The 19,577-nt window shown below is 43.5% G+C and overlaps 1 protein-coding gene and 1 long non-coding RNA gene across 2 annotated transcripts in view; one reads left to right on the top strand and one right to left on the bottom strand.

Moving 5' to 3' along the window:
• Window positions 1-981: 981 nt before the first annotated feature.
• On the bottom strand, window positions 982-18,219 carry LOC309792730. The gene is made up of 2 exons (XR_014291769.1): window positions 16,210-18,219; window positions 982-12,037 (listed from the first exon to the last, which is right to left on the bottom strand). It is a non-coding gene; the product is annotated as an uncharacterized lncRNA (long non-coding RNA).
• Window positions 15,804-19,577, top strand: part of COG3 (component of oligomeric golgi complex 3) — a 58,979-nt gene continuing 55,205 nt past the window's right edge. The window contains exon 1 of the mRNA XM_082602494.1: window positions 15,804-16,074. Within this exon, the coding sequence (XP_082458620.1) occupies window positions 15,901-16,074 (174 nt within the window). The 5' untranslated portion in view covers window positions 15,804-15,900. The remainder of the gene's footprint in view (window positions 16,075-19,577) is intronic.

The raw sequence follows: 19,577 nt of genomic DNA, 5'->3' as shown, positions 1-19,577 counted from the left end.
TGTTGCTAGATAGTGGAAACTCCTCTCCACGTGGAGTTTTGCCGTTTTGAGTTCTCACCAACAATGTAACTTTTCTCATATCCTTGCTAATAAGGTTGATGTCAAATGATTGGGTGTTTGTCAATCTGATAGGTGAGAAATGGTATCTCAGTGCTTTTTTTTTTTTTTTTTAAGAAGATGTTGGGGGTAGGAGTTTATTAATTGATTTATTTTTGCTGTGTTGGGTCTTCGTTTCTGTGCGAGGGCTTTCTCTAGTTGCGGCAAGCGGGGGCCACTCTTCATCACGGTGCGCGGGCCTCTCACTATGGCGGCCTCTCTTGTTGCGGAGCACAGGCTCCAGACGCGCAGGCTCAGTAGTTGTGGCTCACGGGCCTAGTTGCTCCGTGGCATGTGGGATCCTCCTAGACCAGGACTCGAACCTGTGTCCCCTGCATTAGCAGGCAGATTCTCAACCGCTGCGCCTCCAGGGAGGCCCAATTCTGTTATACCTTTATGCCACAGTTTGCTTATTCATTCATCCGTCAGTGGACACTTGGGCTGTTTGCATGTTTTAGCTGTTGTAAATAATGCTGCTGTAAATATGAGCGTGTGAATATCTCTTTGAGACTCTGCTTTCAGTCCTCTTGATCATATACCCAGACGTGGAATTGCTGGGTCATACGATAATTCTATTTTTACTTTTTGAGGAGCTGCGTACTGTTTTCCACACCGATTGTACTGGTTTACATTCTCACCAATGGTGAGTAAGGGTTCCACTTCCTCTACATCCTTGCTAACACTTGTTTGCTATTTATTTGATAGTAACCATCCTAATGGATGTGAGGTGGTATCTCATTGTAGTTCTGATTTGTATTTCCCTAATAATTAGTGATGTTGAGCATCTTTTGCTGTTCTTATTGGCCATTTGTATATCTTCTATGCAGAAATGTCTACTCAAGTTCTTTACTTGTTTTTTAAATTTATTATTAATCCCTCTAGTCATTTCTTTTTTTTTAATATTTCTTTTTTTTTTTTTAAATTTTGGCTGCGTCGGGTCTTAGTTGCGGCAGGCAGGATCTTTGTTGTGTCACGAGGGATCCTCCTTTGTGGTGCTTGGGCTCCTCGTTGCAGCACGTGGGCTTCTCTCTAGTTGGGGCACATGGGCTCCAGAGCATGTGGGCTCTCTTGTGGGCTCTCTTGTGGCCCACATGCTCAGTAGTTGGGCACTCGGGCTTAGTTTTTCTGAGGCATGTGGGATCTCAGCTCCCCAACCAGGGATCGAACCCACATACCCTGCATTGGAAGGTGGACTCTTAACCCCTGTACCACCAGGGAAGTCCCAATTTCTTTCTTTTTTTAAAATTTATTTTTATTCTTATTTGATTTATTTTTGGCTCTGTAGGGTCTTTGTTGCTGCATGCGGGCTTTCTCTAGCTGCAGCGAGCGAGGGCTAGCGACTCTTTGTTGCGGTGCACAGGCTTTTCATTGTGGTGGCTTCTCTTGTTGTGGACCATGAGTTCTAGGCCACAGGCTTCCTTAGTTGTGGCATGTGGGCTCACTAGGTAGTTGTGGCTCACGGGCTCTAGAGCGCAAGCTCAGTCGTTGTGGAGCACGGGGCTTAGTTGCTCTGTGGCATGTGGGATCTTCCCAGACCAGGGATCGAACCTGTGTCCCCTGCATTGGCAGGCGGATTCTTATCCACTGCACCACCAGGGAAGCCCCCCAATTTCTTTACTTGTTTTTGAATTGGGCTGTTTGGTCTTTTTGTTGAGTTTGGCAATTCTCTATGTATTCTGGATATTAATCCCTTATGAGATATATGATTTGCAAATGTTTTCTCCCACTCTGTGGGTTGCCTTTTCACTTTTTGATAGTGTCTTTTGATACACAATATTATAAAAATCTTCATGAAGTCCAGTTTGTCTATGTTTTTTTCTTTTGTTACCTGTACCTTTGGTGTCATATCCAAGAAATCATTACCAAATCCAGTGTTGCAAAGTTTTTGTCCTATGTTTTCTTTTAAGAGTTTTATTGCTGTAGGGCGTTACATTTAGGTACTTGGTCCATTTTGAGATAATTTTTGTATACGGTATTAGATAAGGGTTCAACTTCCTTTTTTTGTGTGTGGATATCCAGTTTCCCCAGCACCATTTGTTGAAAAGACTGTCCTTTCTCCATTGAATGGTCTCGGCACCCTTGTCAAAAAACGTTTGACCATATATATGAGGATTTATTTCTGGGCTCTCATTTCTATTTCATAGGACTATCTGTCTGTCTTTATGCTAGTACCACACTGTTGTGATTGCTGTAGGTTTGTAGTAAGATTTGAAATCAGGAAGTATGAATCCTGCAGTTTTGTTGTTCTTTTTCAAGATTGTTTTGGCTATTTGGGGTCCCTTGAGGCTCCATATGAATTTTAGGATGGGTTTTTCTGTTTATTCAAAAACCATCATTGTGATTTTGATAGAGATTGCATTGAATCTGTAGATTTCTTTGGGTAGTATTGACATTTTAATAACATTAAGTCTTCCAATCCATGAAAATGGAATGTGTTTACATTTATTTGTGTCGTCTTTAATTTCATTCAGCAGTGTTTTTATTGTATAAGTCTTTTACCTCCTTGGTGAATTCCTAAGTATTTTAATCTTTTTGATGCTATTGTAAATAGAATTCTTTTAAATTTTCTTTTCAGATTGTTCATTGTTCCTGTATAGGAATGCAACTGATTTTTGTGTGTTGATTTTGTATCCTCCTACTTTGGTGACTTCATTTCTTAGTTCTAATAGTCATTTTTTGTGGAATATTTATGGTTTTCTACATTTAAGATCATGTCATCTGCAAACAGAGATAATTTTACTTCTTACTTTCTAATTTGGATGCCTTTTATCTCTTTTTCTTGCCTATTTGTTCTCGAACTGCCAGTACGATGTTGAATAGAAGTGGTGAAAACCGGCATCCTTGCCTTGTTCCTGATTCTAGAGGAAAAGCTTTCGATCATTCACCATTTAGTATGATGTTTGTTGTGGGTTTTTCATATATGGCTTTTATTATGTTGAGGTAGTTTCCCTTTATTCCTAGTTTGTTGAGTGTTGAATTTTGTCAGATGATTTTTCTGCATCAATTGAGATGATCACGTGGGTTTTTTCCCTTCATCCTGTTGATGTAGCATATTACATTGATCAGGTTTTATATGTTGAACCATCCTTCCATTCCAGGAATAAATTCCACTTAGTCATAGTGTATAATCCTTTTAATATGCTGCTGAATTCTCTTTGCTAGTATTTTGTTGAGGATTTTTGTATCAATGTTCATAAGGGATATTTGTCTGTAGTTTTCTTGTAATGTCTTTGTCTGGCTTTGTTATCAGGGTAATAATGCTGGCCTCGTAGAATGAGTTAGGAAATGTTCCCTCTTCAGTTTTTTTGAAAACTGAGAAAGATCGGTACTAGTTCTTCCATAAATGTTTGGTAGAACTCACCAGTAAAACCATCAGGTCCAGGGTTTTTCTTTGTTAGGAGATTTTTTTTTTTGTGGCTGCACTGGGTCTTTATTTCAGTGTGCTGGCTCTTTGTTGTGGGCTTCTCTCTAGTTGCGGTGCACAGGCTTCTCTAGTTGTGACATGCACTGGCTCCAGAGCATGCAGGCTCAGTAGTTGTGGCACTAGGTCTTCTCTAGTTGTGGCATGCGGGCTCCAGAGCACACAGACTCAGTAGTTGTGGCGTGTGGGCTTTTCCCTAGTTGCGGCACACAGGTTTAGGTGCCCCGCGGCATGTGGGATCTTACTTAGTCCACTGCATTGGAAGGTGGATTCTTAACCACTGGACCACCAGGGAAGTCCCGTTAGGAGATTTTTAAATTACTGATTCAATCTCCTTACTAGTAATAGGTCTATTCAGATTTTCTATTTCTTCCTGACTTAGTCTTGGTAGGTTTTCTGTTTCTAGGAATTTGTCCACTTCATCTAGATTTTCCAATTCGCTGATGTATGATTATTCATAGTAGTCTCTTATAATCCTTTTTATTTCTGTAGAATTGGTAGTAATGTCCCTATTTTCATTTTTGATTTTAGTAATTTTAGTAATTTTAGTCCTCTGTTTCTTTTCTTTTCTCTTTTTTTTTTTGCGGTACTCGGGCCTCTCACTGTTGTGGCCTCTCCCGTTGCGGAGCACAGGCTCCGGACACGCAGGCTCAGCGGCCATGGCTCACGGGCCCAGCCATTCCGCAGCATGTGGGATCTTCCCGGACCGGGGCACGAACCCGTGTCCCCTGCATCGGCAGGCGGACTCTCAACCACTGCGCCACCAGGGAAGCCTTTTCTTAGTCCATCTAGCTAAAGGTTTGTGAATTTCGTTAATCTTTTCAAAGAACCAAGTTTTGGTTTCATTTATTTTCTCCATTCTCTATTTAATTTATCTCTGCTCTAATCTTTATTATTTCCTTAATTCTGCTAGCTTTGGGTTTAGTTCGTTCTTCTTTTTCTAGTTGCTTACGTTGTAAAGTTGCGTTTCACTTTCATTTATCTCTAAGTATTTCTAATTTCCCTTGTGCCTTCTTTGGTACGTTAGTTGTTTAAGGGGCAAGGCTATGAAATCAAGTCACCAGAGCCTAGTGAAAGTTGCAATTGTGGAGGAGGGGCCATTGGGCTGGAACCGTGATCATAGAAGGACACAGCTATGGCCAGGGACACAGCAGTGAAACAGGGAGAGCGTGAAAAAATACCCTGTTCTCTCTCCCTCCCCAATTTCCTGCCGCTATTTTCACGGAATAACCCAGCTGGAAACTAGAAAGTAAAAAAGAGACCTGAGTAATCCAGTCTACATTCAAGGAGCCATTACCCAAAAGCATAGAGCAGGGCGTAGATGTAGTAACTCTGCGGGGGGGGTAATGGAGACTCACCACCTTGACCATGGTCATAGATTCAGGACTTCCAGCCCTGGTAGTACAAAGGTACTGGTTGAAGTCTGAGTGGTCAGATTTTCTTTCCCTCCCAGTTATTTTCTAGTGACACTCCTAACTGGAGCTGGCACACTGCAGCAGTCCACTTCTGGTTGGTGCCTATATATTGTTCAGAACTATCTATAAACCAGGCTAAGTTTTTTCTTTCTCTGTCAACTGGCCATAGGGAGATCCCAGTGATGCCATAGGTATGGTTTGAGGGCAAGGTAGTAATGCAGTAGAACTACCTGCCATGGGAGCCTGAGCCCCGTACTCATGCCTTTAGGAACGGCTCATGCTTGATGCTGTCTGTCTATCCCACACCACTTCCATTTGCTGCCAGACACCCTGACCCCTCTCTGGGCATTTTATTTCAATTCAAGTAAACCTCAAGCCCTGTGGATTTTATCTTAATATCTCTTCCGTTCATCCTCCTTTCTCCATCTCCATTAACACTCCTGAGTTCAGGCCTTCTAGATGCTGAAACAGCCTCCACTCTATGTCCACACCTCCGGTCTGGCCTGTCAATACACACGTCATCCTATCAAGGACCTTTCTACAGCCAATCTGACGGTGTCCTCACTACCCAGTCTCCTCAGTGTAGAGGCCAGACTCCTTAGCATGGCGTCCAGGGGTTTCCTGGTCTCGTCCCTACTCACTTCTTTGGCTTTCTCTCTCATCACCTTTCCCCCTGCAACTCCAATTCCAGCCATATTTTAAAATTTTTGACTTCCTAAAAATGTGGTATATTCTCACTTCTAGGCCTTAGCTCACGCTGTTTCCCTCTGGCTTAAAAGGGTTTCTCCTTTGTCCTATTTTCCTTCAGATGCCAATTCATTCAAAATACACTTATTGAGCATTGACTATATGCCAAACACTGAGCTTAGAGGTCCCTTCCTCTAGGACACCTACCGTGATCTTCCAAGAATGGATTCAGTGTTTTTCTTCTGTGCTTTCTGTAATATGTAATTATGCTTATTCCAGTGGGACTGCACCTCAAATCGTAATATACTTTCCAGTATTTGTCGGCTTGTCTTACTAGATTGTAAGCTTCTTGAAGGCACGAAATGTTCTTATTTAGTTTTGAAGACTCAGACCAGCACACAACATGGCACCTAGTAAGTACACACCAAAGATTTCGATAAGTGGATGAGCTAATGAATAAATGGGTAATTGGTTGTTTTGATATCCCTAATTGCTATATAATATACACATGCCAACAACATAAAAATATATAGGAATAATTAATATATGCCATCATTATAAGTAACACATACTCATTTAAAAATATATAAAAACAGAAAATACCAGTAAAATTTAAACAATTTAAAATCACTGTCTTAGTAGGACATCAAACAAATTTACCATAGTTCTATATGTAAATTGCTTACAAATGTTTGTTAGTAGCCTATGATGAACAGCTTTCTGCATAAAGCTTTTTTATTTTTTTTAACTTAATTTATTTTTTGTGTGTTTGTGTGTACTCATGATTTATGGAGGGTGGGAAGGAAGGAAGGGAGGGAGGGAAGGAAGCAAGATAGGGATGGAGAAGTTGCTGCACGGGAATGTGGTGTTAAGTTCTGCTTTCAGCCTGATCTGGAGGAGAGCTCTGGAGGGTAAACTGAACTGCAGAGTCTGAAGCTTTTTTTAAAAAATATTTAAGGTGATCATTTTTGAAAGAATCCCAAAGAAGAAGTAAAAAAATGAATATTATAAAACTAATGATGTTTCCAGAGATGTTTTACCAATGTTGCCAGTGTTTATTTTTATCACCATAATGTAATGCTTTTTATTCCATTTCTTTTCATTTTCTTACTAGCAAAGATGCAGTTCATAGCTTTTTGAGGTTGAAATCTTGACAGGTAATTATGCCTCTCTTCAAAATATGCCTTGATTCAAAATATTCTAAATTCTAAGCTGAGGGACCATTTGTCTGATCTAAGGAAGCAATTCTTCTGTTATGAAATAGAGCCCAACATACTATTTAAATAATTGTCAAGATTTAAAGTGATTTATGCAGCTCACTGATGTGTGAATGAGAAATTGATACAGTAAGTAATCAAGGAAATAATTTGAAAAGGGAAACGTCTTCAAATGCTTGATGAAACTATAAAAACCAACACCAAGAGAAGTGATTCTGTTAATAGGTTGGAGGATCGGACATGAAGAAATTCAGCAATTTCAAATTAACATGCTCTGAAAATTCAGGAGGGAATTGCAGACATGCAGGTGGCATAAGAAGAGCCTCTCACCGCTGTGGCCTCTCCCGTCGCGGAGCACAGGCTCCGGACGCGCAGGCTTAGCGGCCACGGCTCACGGGCCCAGCTGCTCTGCAGCATGTGGGATCTTCCCAGCCCGGGGCACAAACCCGTGTCCCCTGCATCGACAGGTGGACTCTCAACCACTGCACCACCAGAGAAGCCCCAGAATTTTTTCTTTTAAATCATTTCATTTTGTGACTTCATTGTAAGCAATGAAGTGAAATGGAGCATGATTGGAGAAGCCTGATGTTTTATCTTTCCTCCTCATCGATGCTATGATTTAGTGTTTTGGCGCTTGAACTACTCCTGCCTTATAGTAGAACAGAACGTACCAAAGCTTCAAGCCTTTTCCTCTTAGAGGCATTCCTTCAAGCCTGTAATGCTCACCCTCAGGGCTCATGCTTGCTAAAATGCCTTATTACAGAAAAGCACTAATGGGTTTAAATGTCCATCTTCATGTCACTCCCTTTCATAATATTAGTGTAAAGGAGAAAGAGAAATTCTTGTCAGGAATCCTGGTTCCGATGACACGTCTGCCCTTTACTAACCATTATCCTGAACAGGTCACAAACCTTCCTGGGATTCAGTTCTTCACTCATTAAATAAAGATAATAGTAATACTATTCACCAACTTCCTCCTGGGTTAAAGTGAGGAGCAGGTGAGAGGTACTTTATACTACATCAGCCATTCTCGCGATGTTACATTGTTAGCAGGGGGTCTTTTGCAGTGATCAGATTTTAGTCATTGAGTGGGGCTGACCGAGGTGAGCCTTGAAGTACGCACTGGAAGGAGGTCTTGGGATCCCGATCTCCATCTCCTCCGCTTTCTCCTCCCATCCCTGACCTGGAACACCCTTGTGTCTTGTCCCTTAGGGCATTTTTTCCACAGGCCTGTTCTTTTCTTTTCTTTTTTTTTAAAAATAATATTTATTTATTTATTTATTTGGCTGTGCCAGGTCTTAGTTGCGGCACGTGGGGTCTTTATTGTGGCATACGGGATCTTTTACTTGCAGCATGAAGACTTCTTAGTTGTGGCATGCATGCGGGATCTAGTTCCCTGACCAGGGATCGAACCCAGGCCCCGTGCATTGGGAGTTCAGAGTCTTACCCACTGGACCACCAGAGAAGTCCCCCACAGGCCTATGCTAAGACATTAATAGATGAAGTCTTAAGAAGCAAAGTTATGGCTCTGGGGACATTTACAGAAGGTAATAGGGAAGTTTCACCGCTATCTTTCTATGGCTTTAGGGCAGCAGGATATAGTGTGCGGCATTTCTAAAACCAGAGCCTGTGGACAATTTTTTAAGTATGTATTTTCATTTCATATACTTAAACATATATATATATAATATATATATATTTTTTTCCTGAATCATCAACATGATTGTCTTAGGATTGCCACGTGATTTCACCTTCCACCCCACCACCCTCCTTATCTGTGTATTTAGACTATTTTAATTAAGCTATTAAAGAAGAACAGGGATGGATTTATATGCAAATGGCATGTACAAGCCCATTAAAGGCAAAATGATGTCAGGGATACAGCCTGAGCGAAGGCTTCCTTGTGATTCGGATGTCAGGCGATTGAGCGTGTTGCTGGTGTAACGGTAAGTGCGTGAACCCCAAAGCAGCTGTGTGGTGGCAGCCAGCACCATCGTCGTGCTGCCAGCAGCAACTTCGTTTTCCAGCAAGACGGTATCGTCCATCTTGCTGTTAATTTGAATATTGGTTTTATGCTTTTAGTGGTATGTAACTTATAAATCCATTTTAATGTAAACATACAAAGCTTAGGTCAAGTTTTCTTTTTATACTTGAGCAACATAATAGAGTTATTTACATCAACACTGGGCGTCTGCAATTTTTTAAAAGGGCTTTGTGCATTACTCACCTTGGGAAAACTCTGGGGTGGTACAAAGAGCATCAGTCCCAGAAGTCAGGTTATCTAAGTTCTAGTCCTAACTTCAACATTAACCAACCACCTGTGGGACTTTGGTCATCTCGTCATCTCCTCTCTGTATGCCTCAGTTCGCTCATCTGTAGAATGAAAGGTTTGATTATATGATCTTTAGATTCTCTGCCAGTTCTGAATTCTCTTCTTAAAAGGTCAAAGAGCCCTTATTTGGGAACACAGCCAGGCACTGGTTTGTGCTATTTCTTCTCTGGGGATAAAGCCTGAAGTCACTGCGACCTTAGCTAGAGACTGTCAAGGTCATCACAAAGCTGCTTCTAGCTGCTCTGACCCCATGGAAGAGTAGGAAGGGGTCTCCTTAACTGTTGTTGGCTCAGACACAAGGCACACGCTTTGGTTGTCCCTGGTGTATGACAGCGATTCCTTATGGGGCCTGGGGGAGGTGGGTGTCATCAGAATCAGGGCTTCTCAATCCAGCGGACTTCCATCTGGAGCCCCAGCCCACTTGAGAACCAGGTGGAAATAGACCCCTGTAGCTGCTGGCAGTGGATCCAGTCGTCTGGGATGTGGCACAGAAAAATGGTTGGAAAGCAGCTGAGGAAGTTGTCCTTGGAATGTGCTTGATGATGTCTCTTAAAGATCCCCACAGGCAGAGGTACAGCTGCACTCAAGTCCTAGAGACTTTGGAAGATCAGCCTGCAGAATTCCAGAGGGATTAAAATCTAAACTACTTGAAAGTTTCTCCTCCTAACTCTCTCCCTCTCCTCCTCCCCACTCTCTTCCTCTCCAATACCTTACTGAGCACCCACCCTGTGTCATTCTAGGGCTTTCACACAGATCATCTTGTGCTATCCTCACCACACATCCAAAAGGGCAAGTACTTTAATTATTTTATTCAGTACACATTTTCACATCAGGACACCTGAGGCACAGAGTTTCTAGTTGCCCATGTTTACCTGGGGGAGGTAAGCAGGGCACACCCTTGGGTGGTTGGGTTCCGGGGCCGGGCTGTTAAACACTGTTGTTAGCACCAACATGAGGACAAGCAAAGGCTGGTGGGCACCCTGGACCACTGACCCTGGGGCCGGCCTCATGGATATGAACGACTCAGCCCAACCATCACTTGTGGAACGAATAAACCAAAGAGGCCCTAGGCCAGGGTGCTGACTGTTGTCTGCGTTCTCCAGCGGGGAGCCGGGTCATGGCTGCCTGGGATCTGCCTTCTGCGGCAGGGACAGGAGTGACCCCAAGCAGCCTGTTCCCAGGTAGGCGGGGCCCGAGTCGCAGCTCCGGCCCGGAAAGGACCGGGCTCTGCGGGGCTGTCTCGGTGTTGCGGTGAGCTGGCCACAGGCCCACTAGCACCTGGCGCCCGCCCATCATCAGCGGCCCCCGTCTCCGCCCGGGGCCACCAACCACAAATGCTCACACTTGGGGAAGGGGCGGGGGAGGGAGGCCAGGACCCAGGGCCATAGAAACCATGGCAACCCTGGTCCTGAGGCTCACCCACAGTTGTTGTTTAGGAAGCTCACAGCCCAGTAAGGAAGTGAGTAAAAAGGAAGGAAAAAGTTTAGAACATTTTTTTCTCCTCCTTCCCCTGTTTAAAGCTGTTGAATTCGACAAAATGCCAGCCACACCTGATAAAAATCTGCAAATGAAAATTTTAAAATGCAGGATCTAGGTTATTCCGGATGAATACCCATTATGTCATGACATAATCATGAAAGCTATTTAATTTGAAAAAGAAGAGAGATGTTTTTGCTTTTTGGTGGTTTTGTTTTTATTCATCAAAAACAAACAAACAAAACACCCCTCATATACCAGGCTGTTAGTTTTAAAACAGAAGTCTGGAAACCCTGTCTTCACCCAGAGGAGACCTCCAAAGGTGACAAATGCCTCCCCTCCCTCATCCCAGCCAAGAGGAGAAGGAAGGGACCTACTTCAGGAGGAGCGGGGAACCACTTCAGACCTTGTGTCAGGGTTTGTTTAGATTTACTGCTGGCACATATTCATTTACCTGTTCTACAAGTGTAACCTGGTTCCTGGCAGGGGGTCGCAAGCTGAATGAGCACCAGTGGGGAATTAATACCAGCAGAGGCCAGTGGAGTGGCTTCCAACACTTGGTCAATCCCCTGAAGTCCTCCGTGCCTCTAGCTTTCCTTTCTTTCCTCTACAGTTGGCCCAGCTGTTGCTCAGTTTCCAGGCTCCTGTGATGTTTACGCTCATGTTCTTAATGTCAGCAGACAGTCACAAATCCCTGTCAGGAAAGCTCCTTTCCTCTACCCTTTTCTGAAAGGCTCCTCAAACCATTGCAAGATTATCTATCCATCCTCACAAGATATATTTTTTAATATGTCCCACAAGCAAACTTTTCTGTTTCTTTATGACGGGTCTGCAATAATAGGTGCCCATACCTTGTAGAACATTATGCATTATTAATGGAACATTAAAACACGAATTAGGGAATTCCCTGGTGGTCCAGTGATGGGGACTCCGTACTTTCACTGCCGAGGGTGCAGGTTCAGTCCCTCGTCGGGGAACTAAGATCCTGCAATCCAGGCAGTGCAGCCTAAAAAAAAAAAAAAATGCTGCCAATTCTTTACTCCCCGCATTAAGAAGTGGAGTCAATCCTTCCCCTTGAATCTGGCCTGACTATAGTGACTCGCTTGGTGGAGTGCAGCAGAAATGACCTTCTGTGACTTCTGATGCAAGGGCAGAAGAAGTGGGAACAATCTCTTCCAGCCCTGAGCCACATCCAAATACTGAGGTCTTCACACTTGAGAGACCACATGGAGAGACCCCCGGTGGACCAGCTCTGAGACTTCATGAGGATGCAGAGATGCACAGCCAGACCCCAGCTGTCCAGCCTGCAGCCATTTGTGTTTCCCCAGCTGTGGCTCCAGACATGGCGAGCAGGGAGGAGTCTTTTCTGATGTGCCCTCTAGAAATTCCTGACCTGCAAGATTATGAAAGATAAGAACAAAGTGGTGGTTCGTTTAGGGCATGATTTTGGGGTTAGTTTGTTAGGTAGCAATAAATAATAGGAACTAAACCATTTCCCCACTGAAAAACATTTAGGCTGTGTCCACTTTTTCTCCATTGCAAACTATCCTGTGCATGTACTACTATTTTTTTAATATGTAAATTTCTCTAGGATAGATTCTCAGATATAGAATTGCTGGATCAAAGAGCTATCCTCTCTCCATTTCTCTAGCCTATGTTTTTTTTTTTTTAACATCTTTATTGGAGTATAATTGCTTTACAATGGTGTGTTAGTTTCTGCTTTATAACAAAGTGAATCAGTTATACATATACATATGTTCCCATATCTCTTCCCTATTGCATCTCCCTCCCTCCCACCCTTCTTATCCCACCCCTCCAGGCGGTCACAAAGCACGGATCTGATCTCCCTGTGTCTAGACTGTGCTTTTTTTTTTTTTTTTTTTTTGTGGTACGTGGGCCTCTCACTGTTGTGGCCTTTCCCGTTGCGGAGCACAGGCTCCGGACACGCAGGCTCAGCAGCCATGGCTCACGGACCCAGCTGCTCCGCGGCATGTGGGATCCTCCCGGACCGGGGCACGAACCCGTGTCCCCTGCATCGGCAGGCAGACTCTCAACCGCTGCGCCACCAGGGAAGCCCTAGCCTGTGTTTTGATAGGTGTTGGCAACTTTCCCACTAGAAAGAGTGTGGAAAAGTGGTCTTTTCCTTCACCTTCCCAAATGTCTTTGTTGTCTCACTTCATCATCCTGTGTCTCATTTGCTTGAATCTAAATGGGAGAATAACCTGCCTTACAGGATTTCAATCAAGAGATCAAAAGGGAAATCTGAATAACACCTTACAAACAAAATGTCATCTACTGTGATATGGGACCTTGATCACTTGGGGATGAGACTCCTCTGACCTCATCTTCGTCCTTTTCCCGAGATAGCCTATGCAATCCTGTCTTCTCATTTCTCTCTCTTTTCATGCACACATTATATGAATACATGTGTGCCTTATATGTACATGCATATGTACAGATACATGCTATATGAGTGTTTACTATATCAACTTGAACATTTCTATGGGAACACTTATCAATACTTGAATCAAATAAATAATATTGTTAAAAATTACAGTAGAGGGAGTTCCCTGGTGGTCTAGTGGTTAGAATTTGGCGCTTTCACCACCGTGACCCGGGTTCAGTCCCTGGTCGGGGAACTGAGAATCCTGCAAGCCGTGAGGTGCGGTCAAAAAAAAAATTACAGTAGAAAATTAAAGCTGCAGTTGTAATTGTCATGACATCTAGTGCTTCTGGGAATAAGCTAATCACCAGCTGGAAACAGGAAGAAATTTGACTTGTAATACAGAGTATAAAAGTGGATCCATTATAGGAAATTTGTACTTCTTCTGGGGATGGGGCACACTAGATAATATTTGTCCATACAGAACAGAGCCCTAGAGTCTGAAGCAGAGTTCAACATATTGTATACTACCCTTTCCACTGTATTTTGAGCAACCAGTGCATCGTTTAAATGTATATACTTCTATGCTAGTGTTCTGCAATGAAAACACCCCAGGAACACTGCAGTTACTGTTTCATTGCTCTTGTCTCTCCCCCCCGCGCAGGGCCAGCTAGTGACTGCTGGATCTTTGCTGTCCTCTCTTAGCTCCAGTTCTTCAATTCAGGAATAGTCCAGGCATTATTGTGTTGAATATCTACCCTTCTCTCCCCTCATTTGCCCTCACAGCAGCTGATTAGACATTCAGCCTTGTCCCAAATCTTTTCTGTGAGTACCATGACCTGCACTGCATCCCTTTAGCATCATGAATCACTAGTTGGTAAAAATATTTTAAGAAATTAAACAATGTTTAGAAGAAAGTAGCATGATTATAGGTTTAGGAATATCTGCAGTAGAAGCACATTTGTGAGAGAAGATGCTTATATCTGGCCCTTGAAGGTTGATGTTTGGCGAAAAATTATCATCACAAAACTCAACAGGATAAACTTTATTTCTGAGATTTTTGGAATCAGCCTGGCCTGAAAAGGAGGAAGTGTGTTTTAGGTATACTAATTAAAACAAACAAACAAAGACTCTTACGCTTAGATGCAAAACTCATTGAAAAAAAAAAGGAAGAAAATAATTATTAGTAATTCTAATCATCTGAATATTTTGGAAGTGTTTCCTTTGATCAGTAGGATGATACACTGTTTCATTCTTAATTATATCATTTCTCCAAGGAGATAAATATTTTCTACAACATGAGAATTTTAACTCTTGACTTTGAGATAATTTTAGACTTTAGAAAAGCTGTAAAAGTATTACAGAATTCAGATGTGCCCTTCATCCAGCTTCCCCTCATGTTATCATCTTACATAACTATATCATGTACAACAATCAAAACTGGGAAATTAACTTTGGTACACTACTATCGTCTAAACTGTAGACCTTATTTGGATATCTATATTTTATTCTATAGTTCTCCCTTTTCTGACCCAAGGTCCAATCCAGGCTCCCACATTGCATCTACTTGTCATGTCTCCCTCATCCCCAAAATGTAACATTTCCTCGGTCTTTGTGTTTTATGACTTAGACACTTTTTTTTTTTGACTTTGACACTTTTGAAGAGTACTCGTGAATTGTTTTGTAGGATGTCCATCAATTTGAATTTGTTTGATGTTTTCTCATAATTAGAATGTGGTTTTGCATTTCTGGCAAGAATATCACAAAAGAAATATTGTGTGCTTCTTGATATTTCATATTAGGAGTTTCATGGTGATGATGTTGACCTTGATCATTTGGTTAAGGGAGGATGTCTTCCAGGTTTCTCCACTGTAAAGTTAACAGCCACCCTCCTCTCCCCCCCATTAATAAATATCTTGGAGAGAGACCATGCAAATTTCTGTTTCTCCTCCAACTTTCACCCACTAATTTTAGCACCCATCCTTAGATTTTGCCTGCTATAATCATTACTGTAGTATCTTTAATGATTTCTTTCCCCTCATTCTTTCTACATTTATTGATTGGAATTCTTCAGTAAGATGGAGTTGTCTCTTCTCCCCTATTTATTCATTCAGTCATTTATTTATATCAGTATGGGCTCATGGGTATTTATTCTATTCTACAGGTTATGACCCAATACAATCATTATTTATTTTGTTGCTGAAATCTACAACATGATTTAAATGGCAGAACAGTATTCCAATTACACGTCTGTGCCATGAATTATTGATCCAGTTCTTCAATGTTGGACGTTCAGGTGGTTATTTGATACTATTTATGATGTCTGATATATATATATAATTCTTTGAGTTTTTATGTGTTTTCATAAATTAGGTTTCTAACAGCGGAATTATTGGATGTTGGAAAAGTTGTGAAAACTGGCAACATGTCAACACGGAAATCAGTCCACACACCTAACCGAGACTACCAGGCTGTGAGCAGAAAAAAGCAGTAGATGCCGGGGCTCACGAAGGCCCCTGCCGGCAGGGTCACTGAGCACAGTTGTCAGTAACAACATTAACAATAAAGTTATTGATGTTGAGGAAGGGACTTCTGGTAGGGGCATGTCTACTTCCGTTAGGGCCTATATCCTTCGCCCTCTCCGTCTACATCCCAACCGGAAATACTTGTATCCCGTTTAAAGCCACGTCAGTTCTGGCCTCAGTCCCGCCCACGCGGGGGAAGCGTTTCCGGGGTCAGGGTATTCCGGTTCGCCCCGCCCCGCCCCGCCGCCGGTGCAGTGCTGGAAGCCCCTCTCCCGGAAGTGGCCCGGACATCTCTCTGTCGGGGTTCCCACCTCCCGCCTGCTGCTGCGGGCTGCTGGGGCGGCGGCGATGGCGGAGGCGGCGCTGCTACTGCAGCCGGAGGCGGCGGCGGAGCGGGACGCTCGGGAGAAGCTGGCTTTTTGGGATGGGAGACCGGACACGACGGCGCCGCTGACCGACCGGCAGACGGACTCGGTGCTGGAGTTGAAGGCGGCGGCCGAGGACCTGCCCGTGCCCGCCGAGGTGAGGTGACGGGCGGGAGCTGGGCTGGGCTACTCCGCGGGCGCGCCGGCGGACCCCGACCTTGCAGACCCCTGTCCAGGGTCTCTCCTCTCCTCCCCGATCACAGTGTCGGCTCCGGTGGGAGAGGCCCCTCACCTTCCCGGGCTGTCAGGCCTCACGCTGGCCCGGACCTCCGACTCTCCCCCACGGCGTGGGGACGGCTGCGGGGGCGTCCAGCGGCTGCTGGCCGCCGGCACCCAGCCCGCCCCCTGCGGCGTGGGGGTGGTTGTCCGGGAGCCTTGCCCCGGGTGCCCCTGGTGTCAGCGAGGCATAGTCCTGCTGCCCACCTTCTCCCGGAAGGAGAAGACACTGAACCCGAAGTGCTTTGCTTCAGGACAGCCTCCTGTTGGTATTTGTTTACCACGTTAATGAATAGCCCAGCTTCCTTTTTCCATAGGGGCACTTGGGGAGACCAAAGTTGATCCCGGGTGACAGCTTCATTCATCGCACATTGAGCAATGAGCTCTCGATCAAGTGCAGGTTGTGGGAGATCCGATTTATATTTGACTTATAGCAAAGCAATAAAAATTTTTCTTTGAAAGCTGGGTCAGTACATTATTAGATAATGCTGGTTGTCGGTTTTAGTGTCAACGTTTTTAATCCTAATTGCCATTGGGATATTATCCTTATTACTGCTTGTGTGATTCAATTCAATTAGTTATAATAGCAAGAAGTACATTTTATGAGTAGTCAGATGTTTGACAAACTTTTTCTAGTTTTGAGGGCTAGGTTTAGGCGGTTATTATTTTATTAGCGCTGATGGTTACTTTTGATGTTGGAAGCATTCTCTTTACACGGTTGTGTCCAAAGACAGACTGAGTTTAGAGACTTCAACTTTTTCTGCCCTCACACTTCAGAGGTTAAGAACTTTGGTTTGCAAGTCCTCGCCACTTTTCGCCGTTGCACACTCTGCCATAAAGTACAGGTGTTCGTTCTTGGGTTTCTCTGTCCACCTCTAGGATTCTGTGCTGGAAGTGTGTTTGAAATAAATGAGGAAGCAGTTGGAAATTTGTTTTGGCATGGCTCTCAGAGTCTTTTATGCTCTGGGCAATAGAAGTTGTTTGCTCTATAAATATTTCAGTCTGTTTATAATTGATTTGACCTCTCACCAAAGCAGGATGCTTGGACATCACAGTACCTCTGGTGAATGTATTCCATAAGAAAAGTGACCCATTTTATTTTTAATGTCTTGGGTCATAAAATATTATTATTCCCACTGAGCATGAAGGAGAGGGTTTGGAGTGAAGTAAATGGGATCTCTTCATTTTCACCCCATTATTTGATATTTATGCAACATAATACCTACCATTAGCCCCGTGCAGTCATTTAACATATATTATGTGCCTACCTGGGGCTAGGAATGGGGGGACAGAAAGATAAGAAAAACAAGATCTCTAGCCTCATGGAGCTGACATAATTATGGTGATTATGAGCATGTGAAAAAGAACAAAGAAGGTAGGTTCAAACCGTCCTCCAGGATATAAGGAAAATCAAACAGGATGGTATGACTGACACCAAGGAATGAGGTGTGCCCTTTTAGATAAAGAGGGAAAGCCTTTCTAAGAAAGTAACCGCCTAAGGCGAGAACTCATGATGGAAAACGAGAAGCCAGTCTTGCAAAGACTAGAGAAATAACCTTCCAGCTGGAGGAAAAAGCAGTGCAAAGCCCTGGGTAGGGGATGAGCTTGACAAGTTCAAGGGTTCAGTGAGGGTCTTCTGGTACATGCAGCCTTGGCATTGGATTGCTGTGAGAATGAAATACCAGCCTGTTATTTACCCATCCTGGAATCTTTGAGGGGGAATTTCTCATTGCTCTTCAGCTTTCGACAGCCCTCTTTTTCCTTTATATGTCTGGTGGGAAGACTTTGGAATTGAATTTTTTATCCCTGTTACCACTGTTTTTAACACTGGCGCTGAGAAAGAATGCCTCCATTTTTATTTTGTCCAACCAAAATAAAAACCTGTAAAGGATTTTCTGTAGTGTTTCACAATTTTCAGGAGATAAATTACATCCTGAACACCTGGAACTGGGCAAGTTAGTTGAATAGCAAGAGGCCAGTTAACTCTCAGCAAATATCATGAAGCTGTTTATAGCTTTCCTTTTTATATAGGTGGGGATTATAATAGTACTTGCATCACAGGGAGTTGTGAGAAGTAAATCAAGTATATAAAGTGCACACAGCAAGCTACCTGCCAGTATTATATTATTCATGTGCTTTTCTCCCCAAATGATTATTACCTTAAAAGAATAGACTAGAATGTTATGATCCTGAGCTGGTACTGTGTAGGTGTCACTCAGACCAAAGGTAAGAAAAGAAGAGGTTAGGTGCCTGGAGGAAGGTTCTGAGACTCCATCTATACCTCTTCAATGATTTGCTCCGAACAGAGTAGGTAACGTCAGGTTTCATTTAGGGAATGAATTTATTAGATTGATTACAAAGTGATTTTCTCCAACCCAGAACTGTGCAAGACGTAAAGTTTGGGAGAGAAAGGTATATTTGCTTGTTTTTTCCTGGAACTGCTCAGCTGTTCAGGCAAGGCTTGATAGTTTATTGTAATTAGTATTTAATATGTTAGTGTCCCCATTTGGGTAAGCTGTACAGTAGCTATCCAGGACCAACCAGGAGCCTAGGTCTCTGCTCTTCTCTCTCTGGTGGTAAACGTCTGCTCCATCTGGAAGCCAGGACAGTGCTAGTAAGCCAGAGGCATTCGGTCAACATCTCGTCTTCAGGAGTGAAGGAGTAGTCAGAACAGGAAAGCTTGTGACCCCAGCACACCTTTTTTTTAAATAGTTCTACCATGTATTTTATTTTATTTTTTTACATCTTTATTGGAGTATAATTGCTTTACAATGGTGTGTCAGTTTCTGCTGTATAACAAAGTGGATCAGCTATACTGTATACATATATCCCCATATCCCCTCCCTCTTGCGTCTCCCTCCCACCCTCCCTATCCCACCCCTCTAGGTGGTCACAAAGCACCGAGCTGATCTCCCTGCAACACACCCTTCTTGATTTGCCATTCTATTCCAGGTGCTTTGAGAAAAGAAGACAGCTGGGCAAATGTACCTAATGGGGGCATCTTCTCATAAGCTTTTATTTTTTAATTTTTTTCTTTTATTCTGGCTACGCTGCGTGGGCTTGCGGGATCTCATTTCTCATTAGATCATTTCCTGATCTAATTCTCAGGAATTAAACCCAGGCCATGGCAGTGAAAGCACCGAGTCCTAATCACTAGACCACCAGGGAACTCCCTCGTAAGCTTTTAAAAAGCAGCTTTTTAGGGCTTCCCTGGTGGCACAGTGGTTGAGAGTCCGCCTGCTGGTGCAGGGGACGCAGGTTCATGCCCCGGTCCGGGAGGATCCCACATGCCGCGGAGCGGCTGGGCCCGTGAGCCATGGCCGCTGAGCCTGTGCGTCCGGAGCCTGTGCTCCGCAACGGGAGAGGCCACAACAGTGAGAGGCC

Source organism: Mesoplodon mirus, assembly GCF_964341445.2.
Source record: "Mesoplodon mirus genome assembly, chromosome: 17".
NCBI classification, from domain to species: domain Eukaryota; kingdom Metazoa; phylum Chordata; class Mammalia; order Artiodactyla; family Ziphiidae; genus Mesoplodon; species Mesoplodon mirus.
This window is presented reverse-complemented; position numbering and strand designations above follow the sequence as displayed.